Source organism: Lutra lutra, chromosome 2 (assembly GCF_902655055.1).
Source record: "Lutra lutra chromosome 2, mLutLut1.2, whole genome shotgun sequence".
Classification (NCBI taxonomy): domain Eukaryota; kingdom Metazoa; phylum Chordata; class Mammalia; order Carnivora; family Mustelidae; genus Lutra; species Lutra lutra.
The window spans coordinates 58609783-58623479 of NC_062279.1; the positions used below are offsets into that span (position 1 = coordinate 58609783).

General features: G+C 44.2%; 1 protein-coding gene across 1 annotated transcript; it reads left to right on the forward strand.

Annotated features, from left to right (window-relative positions):
- The first annotated feature begins 12253 nt into the window (after nt 1–12253).
- LOC125094216 (glycine cleavage system H protein, mitochondrial) lies at nt 12254–12893 on the forward strand. Its single transcript, XM_047719888.1, has one exon. It carries the CDS (start codon nt 12338–12340, stop codon nt 12857–12859), a length of 522 nt encoding a protein of 173 aa, XP_047575844.1. The 5' UTR covers nt 12254–12337; the 3' UTR covers nt 12860–12893.
- The last annotated feature ends 804 nt before the right edge of the window (nt 12894–13697 follow it).

Below are 13697 nucleotides of genomic sequence, written 5' to 3' on the forward strand. Positions count from 1 at the left end.
GTGAAATTCCTTCTCCCTGGCCTTTTCCAGGATGTTATTAACATGCTTCATGGGGGGGAAAAAAAGTCTGGAAATGGGTGGAAGGTCTCAAATAGACAAAGCTTAAATTTCGTCCCAGAGAAAGCTTTATGGATGCCCATGGTTAGAAAATGTTTCCTTTTGCCACAAGAAGGGAGAAGGTGGTCCAGGTTCCTGTCCCTCACCCCCAAAGTGAGGCCCTCTGCCTGGTCTCCCTTCTGCCATGGTGAAAAGTGTTATCCGCCATGTTTAAAACCAGACGACTGAAGATTTGTAACATCGTAAAACCTTGGTGAACAGCACAATACATTGATTAGCTGGACTTTTTCTTCCTTGCTCGTATTCAGACAACTCGAATAGCAGGGACTAAAGAGAGTACAGGGACACAAAACCTCCCTCACTTCATCTTGCCCACGGCTGCCTCCAGGTGCTGCAAGTGAGCTTCCCTGGAGGACTAACCCCCACACCCCCAGGATCTCCTGGCATTCTGAGTTGGGAAGAATGTTCAAACTGTTTTCCCTTATATGAATTAGGGACACATGGTTCAGAATTCCAAATGTATAAAAGGGCAGAGGGCACAGAGTTCTCTGTAGGATCATGGTGGACACATGTCAGTAGACATTCGTCCAAACCCACATCATGGACACCGAGAATAGACCCTAAGGGAAACTGGGCTCCAGGGGATGGTGACGTGTCAGTGGCTAGGCATTAATGGTAACAAATGGACACCTCTGGTGGGAAGTTGATGTTGGGGGAGGCTGTGTGTAGGTAGGGACGGGGGTAGATGGTAAATGGGCACACTCTGTAGCTCTGCTCAATTATGCAGCAAACAGAAAACAGCTCTAAAAAAATACTTAAAAGAAGGAAAGGGTACAGAGTGATATGTTCCCAGTTCCCCCTTTTTGGAGGCAACCAGTGTTAACGGTTTTTTTTATCAAAGGTAGAATTTCTCTCTCTGGACTCAGCTGAGCTGGGCCTGGATGTAGCAGAGGCTCAGCTAAGGAGGGAGGGGCGAGGGGCTTCTCTCTGTGTTTGCCTCCTGGGACATCTAATCCAAAAGAAAAGGCCCAGCCACTTCCCAGACATCATGCCGGGTTCCTGGGGCTTTGGGGTGGGTAATGAGGTCTGAAATAGAGAGGAACAAAAGAGTTAAGAGTGTCTCGGTGTCCCCACCCACAAAACAATGTCTGCTTGGACAGGCTGCCTCTTGAGGATCTCCTGTATACTAGTTCAGCCTGAGCTCAGTGGAGAAGGAACACGAGGAAGGAAGAGAGCTGCTTGCTTTGACCTAAGTTTGGTGCTTGGGGGTGGGAGAGAAGGGGCTGGGGACAGAACTGGCCTCAAGTGACTCAGGAGGTCCATGCCCAACCCCCTGCGACTTGGCTACCTCACGCCCCAGCGCCCCTTCACCCCTTCCAAGGGTTGGGAGAAAAGGTCTAGTGTGGTTGAGGATAGGCACAGGAACGTGAAGGAAAGGGAGCCATACACCAGACAACATTTCCATGGATTTTACCTTTAAGAGTGTGGATGTTAGGATGAAACTCAGCTCCTTTTCTATGTGAGCTAGCACAAGACTGTCCCCTCTGGGCTTCCTTTTGCCCACTGGAAAATGGACTACAAGTGAGGTAAATTCCAGTGCTGTGGGGGTCAGGCAGGTAATGGGAAGGAGGGCCGGCGAGGTGGACCAAGCTTGAGCTTCTAAAGGCGACAGCTGCCTCTCAGCTCAGGACAATTGCCATGGGGAAACGAGGTTTTATTAACCGATTCATTAGAAGGGCTGAGCTTGATAGCACAGGAAAAAAGAAGTGGCTGTTTCCTTCTAGGTCTTTCTTTGGCAGAACTCTGGATTCCCCTGTCCACCTTTTGATGACATCTTGGGCCAAGAGATCAGATTCTGGGACTTTCTGATCAAGTGCCCAAAATAGGAACAGATTCCCTTTAAAATGAGAACGTCCTTTTAGGTATTAAAAAGTGTTGCCATTTAAATAAAAATTTGAATCCCAAATATAATTCAAAACTTCAGCCCACCAGCGAGGTCACCGCTTCTTTCAGTTCTCCCCCCGACCACACCCCCAATGCTTCCCTCTTCCCCAGTGGCCAGCTCTTCTAGAAGGAGGGGGGGCAGAGACTGGAAAGGTAGACAGGGCAGGTGCAGGCCTTTTGTGATGGTGCTATTGTCCTCTTGTTATTGGCATGGCTTGCAACTGAAATGTGGGCGTACTCACCTACATGCTGCTCTCAGCTGTGTGACTTCGTGACTATCCAATAGCAAATTACACCACGAATCTGATTTTTAAGTCGTTTGTGTATGTTAGCTCAAAATTACCCAACACTCCTGCGCCAAATCAGTCCTGTCCGTGGGATATCAATCGAGGGCTGACTTAGAACAGGTCTGAAGGTCTCTTCCAGTCATTGTCATCTGCAAAGTTACAATTTTCTTAGATTGAGTAGGAACCACTGGAAGTCATCCAGGCTTTCCCCTTAGAGACAGGGAACACTCCTGTTTCCCTCTAGGCCTCCTGGAAATGAATTCTCCTGCACGGACACCACCAGAACCCTGCAGAAACAAGACCTGAAGGGAAGGGCCAGCAGGTGGCAGGAGAGAATAGCACGGGTCTCAGCTTCTGTCCAGTTGTGGTTCCCACTGTCAACTTGTGAGTCTGTATCGATGTCTTGTATTTGGATTGGGGGAGGAAGATAGGACCTCAGGTATCCCTCCAGCACCAAGAATCTTGAAGCACATCTGGAAAAGCTATGCTTTGGTGTCTGGGTGGGTGGGAGGGAGGGGTCTCAAAGCTCTTTGCCACTGAAATCTTAGAAATTTGGGGTAGAAAGTGCCTAAATCTTCTAAACCAATACCATGTACTGATTTAAAAAGAAAATGGCTGTCAAAACATAATGCTTATCTTTAAAAACAGACTTGTTTTGTTTCAGATTCAGCCTCTAGCTTTCCCTTACAGGCATTCATGCACAGATTTCATAGAATAATGGATTTTCATAGAAACATGTGCCGTGGAGTTTGGAAGGGACCTTGAAGGTCACCAAAGGCGATGGACCTCTTTGTGCCCTTTACGACATCCTGTTACAGAACTCCTTCAGTGTCAGCATGAAATCATTCAGAGACAGGAAGCTCAGTACTTTCTAAAGCCGTTTGTCCAGGAGCACCTGGATGGCTCCGTCGGTTAAGTTCCTGACTTTTGGTTTCCGCTCAGGTCATGATCTCAGGGGCATGAGATCGAGCCCCACGTTGAGTCCAATGTTGGGAGTCTGCTAGAGATTCTCTTCCTCCCTCCCTCCCTCTGCGCCTCCCACTTGTGCTTTCTCTCTCTCTCAAATAAATAAATAAATCTTCAAAAAAAATCTAAAGCCACGTGTCTGTTAGAAAGTTACTTATGGGGACGCCTGGGTGGCTCAGTTGGTTGGACGACTGCCTTCGGCTCAGGTCGTGAACCCAGAGTCCTGGGATCGAGTCCCGCATCGGGCTCCCAGCTCCATGGGGAGTCTGCTTCTCCCTCTGACCTTCTCCTCGCTCATGCTCTCTCTCACTGTCTCTCTCTCAAATAAATAAATAAAATCTTAAAAAAAAAAAAAAAAGAAAGAAAAAGAAAGAAAGTTACTTATGGAGCCACACAGGTCTCAGTGACTTCTACCCATCATTTTGTCTTTTGCCCCCTGGGATTGCTCCTAAGTGTCCCCTTAGCAGAAAAACAGGTTTCTGAGGACAGAAGATGACCTCTCACATCACATGGGGTCAGCGCCCCTCACTCAGTCATTTGCCTAACACCCAGGGAAGGAGCAGCTCCCCAAAGATTCACAGTCCCTGGCCCCAACCCCAGTGGTTTGTGCAGAGCGGGGCTGAAACCTGTCTTCTCTGCATGTAGCCTCAATCAGCTGACTCTTTGACCAACACTGTCAACCCCAAAGTCTTTTCCACACCTCATGGTGATTAAATTGTTGGGGCTTGGGGGAGTTTTTTGGGATTCGAGGACTTTGGCCTGATGGATGGATGGATTGATTTTTTTTTCTGTAAAATGTAACAAATACACAAAGAAGTGTGTAGAAAGATACATTCACTTAGACCCTTCCTGAAATTTTTTTCAATGATTTGCTTTTATTTTTTTAATTTTATTTTTTATAAACATATAATATATTTTTATTCCCAGGGGTACAGGTCTGTGAATCGCCAGGTTTACACACTTCACAGCACTCACCATAGCACATACCCTCCCTAATGTCCATAATCCCACCCCCCCTCTCCCAACCCCCCTCCCCCCATCAACCCGCAGTTTGTTTTATGAGATTAAGAGTCACTTAATGATTTGCTTTTTTCACTTAATATATTTTTAATGAATTTTTCCTATTAAAGTTATCTTGTTTGAATTCATTAACTTAATCCTGGTTTTAATTATTTACTCCAAAATAATCCCCTTTACAAATATTACCTACCTATTTATAAATATTCCTTCTATATTACAATTTAAAAATTTGGGAAAACGTTGAATGCAGATGGTCTCGGGCTAGGACCTTCCCAGCAAACTTCTAGAACCATCCTTTCTGATAGATTAATCAATTATTCAGCACTCTTTGGGCACACTCTCCCAGTAACTAATCCTCTTAATTTTACTTTAATACGGACCATATTTTTCTCCTTGCTTACTTGGGTATCAGAAAACACCTTGTTTGAAATCCAGATCAAATAGATTTATGGCATTTGATTTACCTGTTGAGCAACCTTGTCAAAATGAGACTTAAAGAACTTGTACTAGCTCCTGTGACATATTTTTAAACCACCTAAAGCAGCCCTTCAGTAATCCTTCCTGAGAATGATGGCAAGCTCACCAAGCCTGAAGTTGTAGGACATCACCACTGATCCTCAGAAAATCAGAACTCCACTTTCTAATCTATTGCCTTCCATGAGTTCTGCGTTCACAAATAACACTTGCATGACCTCCCTTGGCAAGTTTTCAGTACCTGGAATGTCCTTCGCCTGGGCCAGGCAGTTATGACTTGGAGGGAACAAAATTAATCTGCTGGGACAAGGAGGGCATTTTTAGCACAAAGAGGACAAAACCCTTAATGATTGGCTTCCAGAAAGTGGCAGATAAAGACATTTTCAGAAATTGGCAAGAGGAGTGGGAATAAAATTTGGGGTGAAGGAGCAAGATTGAGATAGTGACTGGAGTCATGAAAGTGTGCTTTTATGAGAAAGGCATCAGATTGCCAAAAGGAAAGAGTAGAGATAGGATGACTTTGCAGTCGGTCCGTTTAGCATGGAATGATAACCTTCTCCACCAGCCAACTCCCAGCCAAGGAGCAGGAAAGGAGAAGGAAGACAGAATAGTCTCAGGCTGAGCGTGCACCAACTAAGGGGTAGATTTAGGGGAGTTTAGGCCATTTGTGGGGGCAACACCAAAGGGGCTGAGGGGCTCCAGGTCCCAGGGGAAGGAAATCAGGTAGAACAAAGGGAGTGGGGAAAATGTATGTGACTGAGGGTTTAATGAGAGGTGAGTTTGGTTATGGTAGGAAAGGAAGGCCCTGAGTAGGAGATGCATGGAGTAAGGTGATATGTGTCCTAGAAAATGGTGCTGCCTGTGGCTGAAGAGGTCAGGCAGGTGGAAACAAGCTCAGGTGGGGCACCCCTCTGAGGGTGAACACTGCTGACTATCAGGGCACCAGGCCCACACCTTAGGATTGAAAGGGAACGTACTAGAGCCAGTGGGCAAGATCTTCCAAGGAGGAGCAGGGGACAGCAATGAGTTAATGGTCTGGATGTTGTAGCAGGGGACAAGCCAGTTTTCCGCATGGCCCTGGAATGCGATGGCAGTGGGTTTCCCAAATGTCCCCAAAGGACAGGGTGGAAACCACTTTATGAAGGAGAAGGGCCAAAGAGAGAAAGGCAGTGAGAAGGCATGGAAGTTGGCAATGATGAAGCTGGAATGGCAGGGCTCAGGGACAGCAGCTCTGGGAGTCAGACTTTCAGGAATGGGCTGAGGCCGAATGGAGAGTTGCAGGACCTAACAGGGGAGCTGGAGGCCGGAGGGGGGGGGGGTTCAAGGAGAGATGCTGAGGATAATATAGAGGAAGGTACAAAGAGTTGGGGGGTCTGTGTGAGGACCAGGAGTGATCTTGTTGCAGCCTCAGATCCCTCTATGGGGTGGAGATCTCTTTGCAGATCTCTAAATGCAGAAGCCCAAAGTCGATAGGAAGGTAAATGATGAGTACCCTGCGAGCAGGGCCTACCTGGGTCTTTACTCACCTCCATGCCCACAGGAGCCTCTGCCCAAAGTCAGAAGTTCATTAACAGGATAATTTACTTGGCACAATACCCACGAGCTTTCCAGGGCATAGGAAATCGGCGACACCTTTAAAAGCACATCTGGGCTTCCAAATTGAAATAGGCACCAACACAATCTAATATACATATACTTAACTGGGTCTACAAATGTAATTCTAGGATGCCATCCTTATGCTGAAATTTAGCATTCATAAACATTCCATTCTAAGCTTGTAACTTAGCAATACACATCTATAAAGGGATCGAGTTTATCTGAGCCAACCAACATCTGAATCATCTCTGAGTCAAGGCTCAGCTCCAGGATCCTGAGTTCCTGGCAAGAACTTCAGTCTTACCAATGTTATCTCCCTAGGGCTAACTCCAGGGATCCTTTATTAATACTGGCCTTGGGCCAGAACTAACCGCTGAAACCCAGGGAACTTCATGGGCAATAAACCAACCTCACCCCCATTCTGGCTTCATTTTTCAAATTTATTTTTTTGCTTTTTTCCCCCTTGCTTTATTTTTCTCCCTAGCATTTATCACCATCTGCTGTTATATATATATATATATATATATATATATATATATAGACACACACACACACATATATATAAGCAAAAAATATACATACATATATATGTGTGTGTATACATTATATATATATATATATATATATATATATATGTATTTTTTTAATCTATTTGTGGAGCTTGACCCCATGTAGGCTCTGTAAGGGAAGGGATTTTAGTTAACTGTGTACCCCAACATCTAGAACAGTGCTTGGCTCATACTAGGTGCTCAATGAAATATTTGTCAAATGAATGAAATTTTCAAAAGTGAAGATGAAGAAGTTCAACTTATAAGTTTATTTATTTTTTTTAAGATTTTTATTTTATTTATTTGACAGACAGAGATCACAAGTAGGCAGAGAGGCAGGCAGAGAGAGGAAGGGAAGCAGGCTCCCTGCCGAGCAGAGAGCCCGGTGCGGTGCTCCATCCCAGGACTCTGGGATCATGAACTGAGTTGACGGCAGAGGCTTTAACCCACTGAGCCACCTAGGCACCCCTCAACTTATTATAAGTTTAAAAAAAACTTAAGAACACAGCACATCTGAGTATATATTTAATGGTTGATACGAATGCATTTTGTTGCATTTAATGTGAGGCAGGAAGAGGCTTCTTAAAAAAGTAATAGGGGCTTGGGTGATTTTTAAATAGCTTTGCTCATGAAACGACTGAATGAATGAAAGAGGAAAGGAAGGTGAAAAGGACCTTAGAGATGAGCTAGACAGAAAGGTGCTCTAATTTCATCGTCTAGGGAGTGGCAGAGGCAGGTCTGGAACAGGGTCCTGACTCCCTGGCCAGTACTATCTTTGTAACCTCCATCCTGTGTCCTTGCACAGACCTATACCCAAGGTCTATATTTTTGCATTTGTTATGTTCTGTTCCTCTTCTTAAAAACTGTCTCCTCCTCCTCATATCAGTTTCAGGCTCCCCAAAACTGGGAATCCATCCAGTCCTGGGCCCAGACTGAACGGCCTACCCTCACTTCCCACTCCCACCCCATATACATATCCCTAAACCACTAACCCACCCACCTCCCTGGCCCACCAGACCCCAAACTTGGTTGAGAGACAAGATTCACAAGAGGTTAGAAATGGAGCCGTTTGGGGGAGAAATCTCTCCTCTTCCTGGATGAGCTCTGGCATGGCTGGAGAGAAGGGAAAAGGCAGTCTGTGGCAAGCGAACCATTCTGTGGGCTGGGATGGTAGTCAGGGAGGAAATGGAGTCCTGCCCAGGGCACCTATTACCTCTGTACCTTCCACGCTCAAATATGGTGCTGAGAAGGCCAGACCTTCAAGCTCACATGAGGAACAAAGGAGGAAATCTGGGCCTGAGGATGTGATCTTGGCTCCATCCTGCTTTTGCTGCCTCTGAACCATCAGGCTCCCCTGGACTCTACTGAGCAAGGCTGGAGACCCAGCCTCCATTACTGGGGCTGCTCAGCACCTCTTGATTAGCGTTTGGTGGAATTAGGCGCACTTTCTCACCCAGATGATACCCAGCGGTGGGGCACGGCTCATCTCCTATAATCTCCATAACACCAACCTGTAGGTCTCTCCTGGGGAGGATCCCTGGTCCTCTCTCTTACTTTGACCCTGCCTGACCTGTGAAGGCTTTACTCTCCCTGATCCCCTGCTCTTTCTCTGTGTTCCTTGGTTTTCTGGAATGATCTCTATTTAGCACTTCTCAAAGTAAATGGTAATCCATCATTTGTCCCCAGAGGGCAAGGACTGTGCCTTTTATCATTTAAACCCAAAGACATTTTGGTGGCAGAAGCTCAAACAAGTGAGGAGGGCTGGGTTTCAAAGGAATCTACCAGGTTGTGGAAGAACATTCTCGGTAAAGGGTCTTCCGTGAAACCAAGGCCACAGCGGGGGAAGCACATGGATTAGATGAGGTATGTGCCTAGTGCTCGGCATAACCTGAGTGCCTTTGAGTGCCCATAAATGTTTACAGTAGTAATAGAACCTGAGGGAGGGTCAGGGCCGGGGGCAAGGTTGCAGGGGTGTGAACAGAGATGAGAACAGCAAGGAAGCTTGCTTGAGACAGAAGGACAAACAGAACTAAATGCCACGATAAGGTTTAGGTGGAACAGGGACATGGTCGGAGTTGTGTTTTGCACTTCTTAAAATTGGTTTATTTTTTGAGTAAATCAATACTTGCATGGTTTGAAATAAAAATTATGTGAGAAGGTATGCATTGGGAAGTCTTGTCCTTGTGCCTGACTCCAACCATCCCTTCTCCCATATGCTGGTGTCCTAGCTTACTACTTTTTAATTATTTTTTTTTGGTATCATTCTAATGTTTACATCTACACTTCCATCTCTACATCTATCTGTAGCTACATCTACACCTCTATTTTATTTTGGAGCCATTTCGATCTTATAGAAGGGTTGCAAAAATGCTACAAAGAACTTCACCAAGAGCCCCCACTTACATTACACCAAATGCCCTGGAGATATTCTAGCATGGGCCCCAGTGCAGTCCTGGGGTACACGTCACACCCAGCTGCCACGCCTGTCTAATCTCCTTCAATCCAGAACAGGTCCTCTTTGAAATTCAGACCCTAGACATATATTTTTAGGATTACAAGGCCAGCCTTTGTAGGAGATCCTGCAACTTGGATTCATGTCATATTTCCTTGAAATTAGACCCAGATTATGCATTTTGGGGGGCAGGAATAGCACAGAAGCGATACTGTGTTCTTGTTACACCCTATTAGATTTCACGTGATTTGACTTGTTCCATTCCTAGTGGTATTAGCTTTAATCACTTAATTAAGATGGGGTCTGCCAGGTTTTGCCACTGGAAATCTATGTTCTTCCTACTTTGTACCAAAAAGGTACTTGGTATGGCAATCCTTTGAGACTCTGTGATTATTCTATTTCTTATTCCGCTCTCACCTACTAGTTTTAACCTCTGTCGATTTTTGTTTGGGTCTGATTTAATTATTCCTCTGGTGGTTGTGAATTGGGGTTTTTTTTTTTTAAACTTTATTGTTCTTTTGTATTTATTAGGTCTTATTTTATTATATGAAAGAGCTTTCTCTTCTTCCCATCTATTTATTAGTTTGTGTACATATATCAGTGTGGATTTCCTATTTTAAGAAATGGATTAAAATCTATTAATGTTGGGGCGCCTGGGTGGCTCAGTGGGTTAAGCCTCTGCCTTCAGCTCAGGTCATGATCTCAGGGTCCTGGGATCGAGCCCCGCATCGGGCTCTCTGCTCAGCAGGGAGCCTGCTTCCCCGTCTCTCTCTGCCTGCCTCTGGCTACTTGCGCTATCTCTCTCTCTCTCTGTAAAATAAATAAATAAAATCTTAAAAAAAATCTATTAATGTCATGGTTTTGATGCTTGAAGTGTTCCAGATTTGACACACAGGAGCCCCTGCAAGCTAGTTTCCATGTCCTTTTACATACTATTATCATTCTTTGAGAATTTCCTTAATTTCTGGTACTACAAAAAGAAAAAGAAGAAGGAGAAGAAGAAGAAGAAGAAGAAGAAGAAGAAGAAGGAGGAGGAGGAGGAGGAGGAGGAGGAGGAGGGGGAGGGAGGAGAGGAAGGAGGAGAAGAAGAAGGGGAAGGGGAAGGGAAAGACGAAGAGGAAGAAGAAAAGAAAAAGAAAAAAGAAAAGTTCCAGGCTCATCTTGTACTTCCATTGCCCCAGCCCGGAAATCAGTCATTTTTTCATGAATTCCTGGTTCCTCTTAGTAGAGTGTGGTATTTAAAGGTCAGGGCCATGGAGATGTCTGAGCCAGACATGCTCATTTCTGCTGGGGAATTCTGCTCTCAAGCCCTCTCAGCATATCCATTTATCGTCTTTCTTCCTATCTATCTATCTATCTATCTATCTATCTATCATCTATCTATCTATCATCTATCTACCTATCTATTAAACCATGAATTCACACTGATACTTTTAATTTTAATCTATACTGCAGGGTTCATTCTTCCTTTCTTCGTTTTCATATGTACACCGATTGTCTCTGTCAATGAGAAACCTGATTCCCATTGTCCTCAATTTATTAAGTTATTTGTTCAATCTCATGCATGTAGCCAACCACTGGGCATCCCACCTGCTCTAATGCGATGTTTGTGTGGCTCCCCATTACTGGCCATCTCAGCCAACACACACACAGACACACACACACACACACACACACACACACCTTTTTTTTTTTTTTTTTTAAGGAATTGGCTCATGCAATTGTGGGGTGTGGCTGGCAAGTCTGAAATCTTGCGGAGCAGTCTGGCAAGCTAGAAATCCAGGCAAGAGCTGATGTTGCAATTATGAGTCAATAGGCTGGAAACTCAGGCAAATGTCTGTGTTAGAGTTTAGAGGCAGAAGCCTTCCCTCTTTGGGGGACTTCAGTCTTTGCTCTTAAGGCCCATCAACTGATTGGATGAGGCCTACCTGAGCTATACAGGGTAAACTCCTTTCTCAAAGTCTACCGATTTAAATGTTAACCAATCTAACAAAATACCTGCACAGCAATATCTAGATGGCTCTTTGATAAGCTAACCGAGGACCCCGGCCTACCCAAGTTGATGCATAAAATGAACTACTTAGGTAGCATAATTATAATCAGTGTGAGCTGTCTGGTATAACAAATAGTCCCTACATCTCAAAAAAGATTTAATTTTTGCTCACAACAGTCTGGTATTGGTTGGCCAATCATATAGGCCTTCAAGAACTTTGCTTCTAGTTAGTAGCTCTACCATCCACTAAAGCTTTGGAAAAATCTTCAAGATCCTATGGATCTAACCAGTCATATAAGAAGAGAAACAAGGGCAAATGACCCCCTGGACAGTTTTATGGGCAAGGCTTGCAAGTGACATTAAATCACTTTTGCTTACATTCTACTGGCCACAATTTAATCAATATTGCAATGGAGGTTGAGAATTGCTGCTTAGCGGTGCCAGGAGAAAAGGGGAAACATTTTGGAAAGTAAATAGCCAGTGTCTGCTGTGTGTATATGTACATGGGCCTGCATTTTTATTTTTCACTAAAATGTCTTGGAGATCTTTCTTATTAGTATATTTCTTTTAAAAAAGACTGCATAGTATTCTGTTCTGTAGATATACCATGGTTTATTTAATCAGTCCCATTTGGATAGGCACTTGGATTGATTCCAATAGGTCATAAAGTAATTAAGACAGGATTGTCGTGTTCCCAAAGACAATATAGAGCTCTCCCAAATCAGGAAGTCAAAAAGGAAAGTAAGGGGCCAAAAAAGAAAAGAACAAATGGACATTAAACATAGGAAAAGAGGGGTGTGTGACTGGCTCAGTCAGTAGAACATGCAACACTTAATCTCTGGGTTGTGAGTTCAAGCCCCACTTCAGGAGTGGAACCTACTTAAAAAACAATATAAAAAATGATCAACTTCTCGCTCCGGTCCGGGGCCGCCCCCCGCCCCGCCCCTGCCGGCCGGGGTTCCCGCACGGCTTGCACTACGACCCCCGCGCATCTGTGAACATGGCGCTGCGAGCCGTGCGGAGCGTGCTGGCTACGGCCTGCAGCTTGCGCGTCACGTCCGCGCCCACTGCACCCTGTCTGCTGCGGCCCTGGGGACTGAGGGCGGGTACCGTCCGGACACTGCGCACAGGCTCGGCTCTGCTCTCCGTGCGTAAATTCACAGACAAGCATGAATGGATAACAACAGAAAATGGTATTGGAACAGTGGGAATCAGCAATTTTGCACAGGAAGCTTTGGGAGATGTTGTTTACTGTAGTCTGCCTGAGGTCGGGACAAAACTGAACAAACAAGAGGAGTTTGGTGCTTTGGAAAGTGTGAAAGCTGCTAGTGAACTCTATTCTCCTCTGTCAGGAGAAGTAACTGAAATTAATGAAGCTCTTGCAGAAAATCCAGGACTTATCAACAAATCTTGTTATGAAGATGGTTGGCTGATCAAGATAGCACTCAGTAATCCTTCAGAACTGGATGAATTAATGAGTGAAGAAGCATATGAGAAATACATAAAATCTATTGAGGAGTAAAAATGGAACCCCTAAATAAACTAGTATGAAACAACTTAATCTAGCATAGTTGTCTTAAATTAGTGGTACACAGAGGATTTTAAAATAGCAACTATTAGCAATAACAGTAGAAAAAGAAACTACTTGCAACAATGCTAACGGAAGAAAATACCCAACTTTATAATGACTGCAGAAAAACAGTATGCCTCTGTTTTGCAACACCATATGATTTTTATGCTCCAGTTATGATACGCAGAATCCTGAAATTATCTGTGGTTAAAAACTAGTTATAAAAACCATGTAATTGAAGGATGACATTGTTACCTTAAGCCTTAGGGAATATTGTTTAACTTCCTTACAATCTATCCGTGGATGGGGGGTCAAAATACTTAAATAATCTTTCCATTGGAAATAACTGGCAGTAGAGAAAGGTTAGTTGTTCAGTGCCAGATAAAAACAATACTACCTTAATTTTGCAATATACTGCACTTGCTGGTGCTATTTTTATACAGTGAAGCAACAGCTTTGCAAGAAGATAAGTCGTTTAATAATAAAACATTCAACTTCTTCATTAAAAAAAAATGATCAACTTTACTCATAATAAAAGAAATGCAAATTTAAACTACACAGAGGTGTCACTTCTTATCTCTTCAACAGGAAAAAGCTAAAAGTGTGATGACATATTTTGATTCTGATAATTGCAGAGGACAGGGGCTAGTATAAGAGGGCAAATAGTATCTTGACTCCTGCCTGAGTTAGATCTTTTGATCCCAGGATGTTTTGAATCAAGCACGCTAAGAACACGGTAGACTAGGGAAGAAAAGCTTGCTTTCTTTTTCTTGTTTTTGTGGCTTGCATA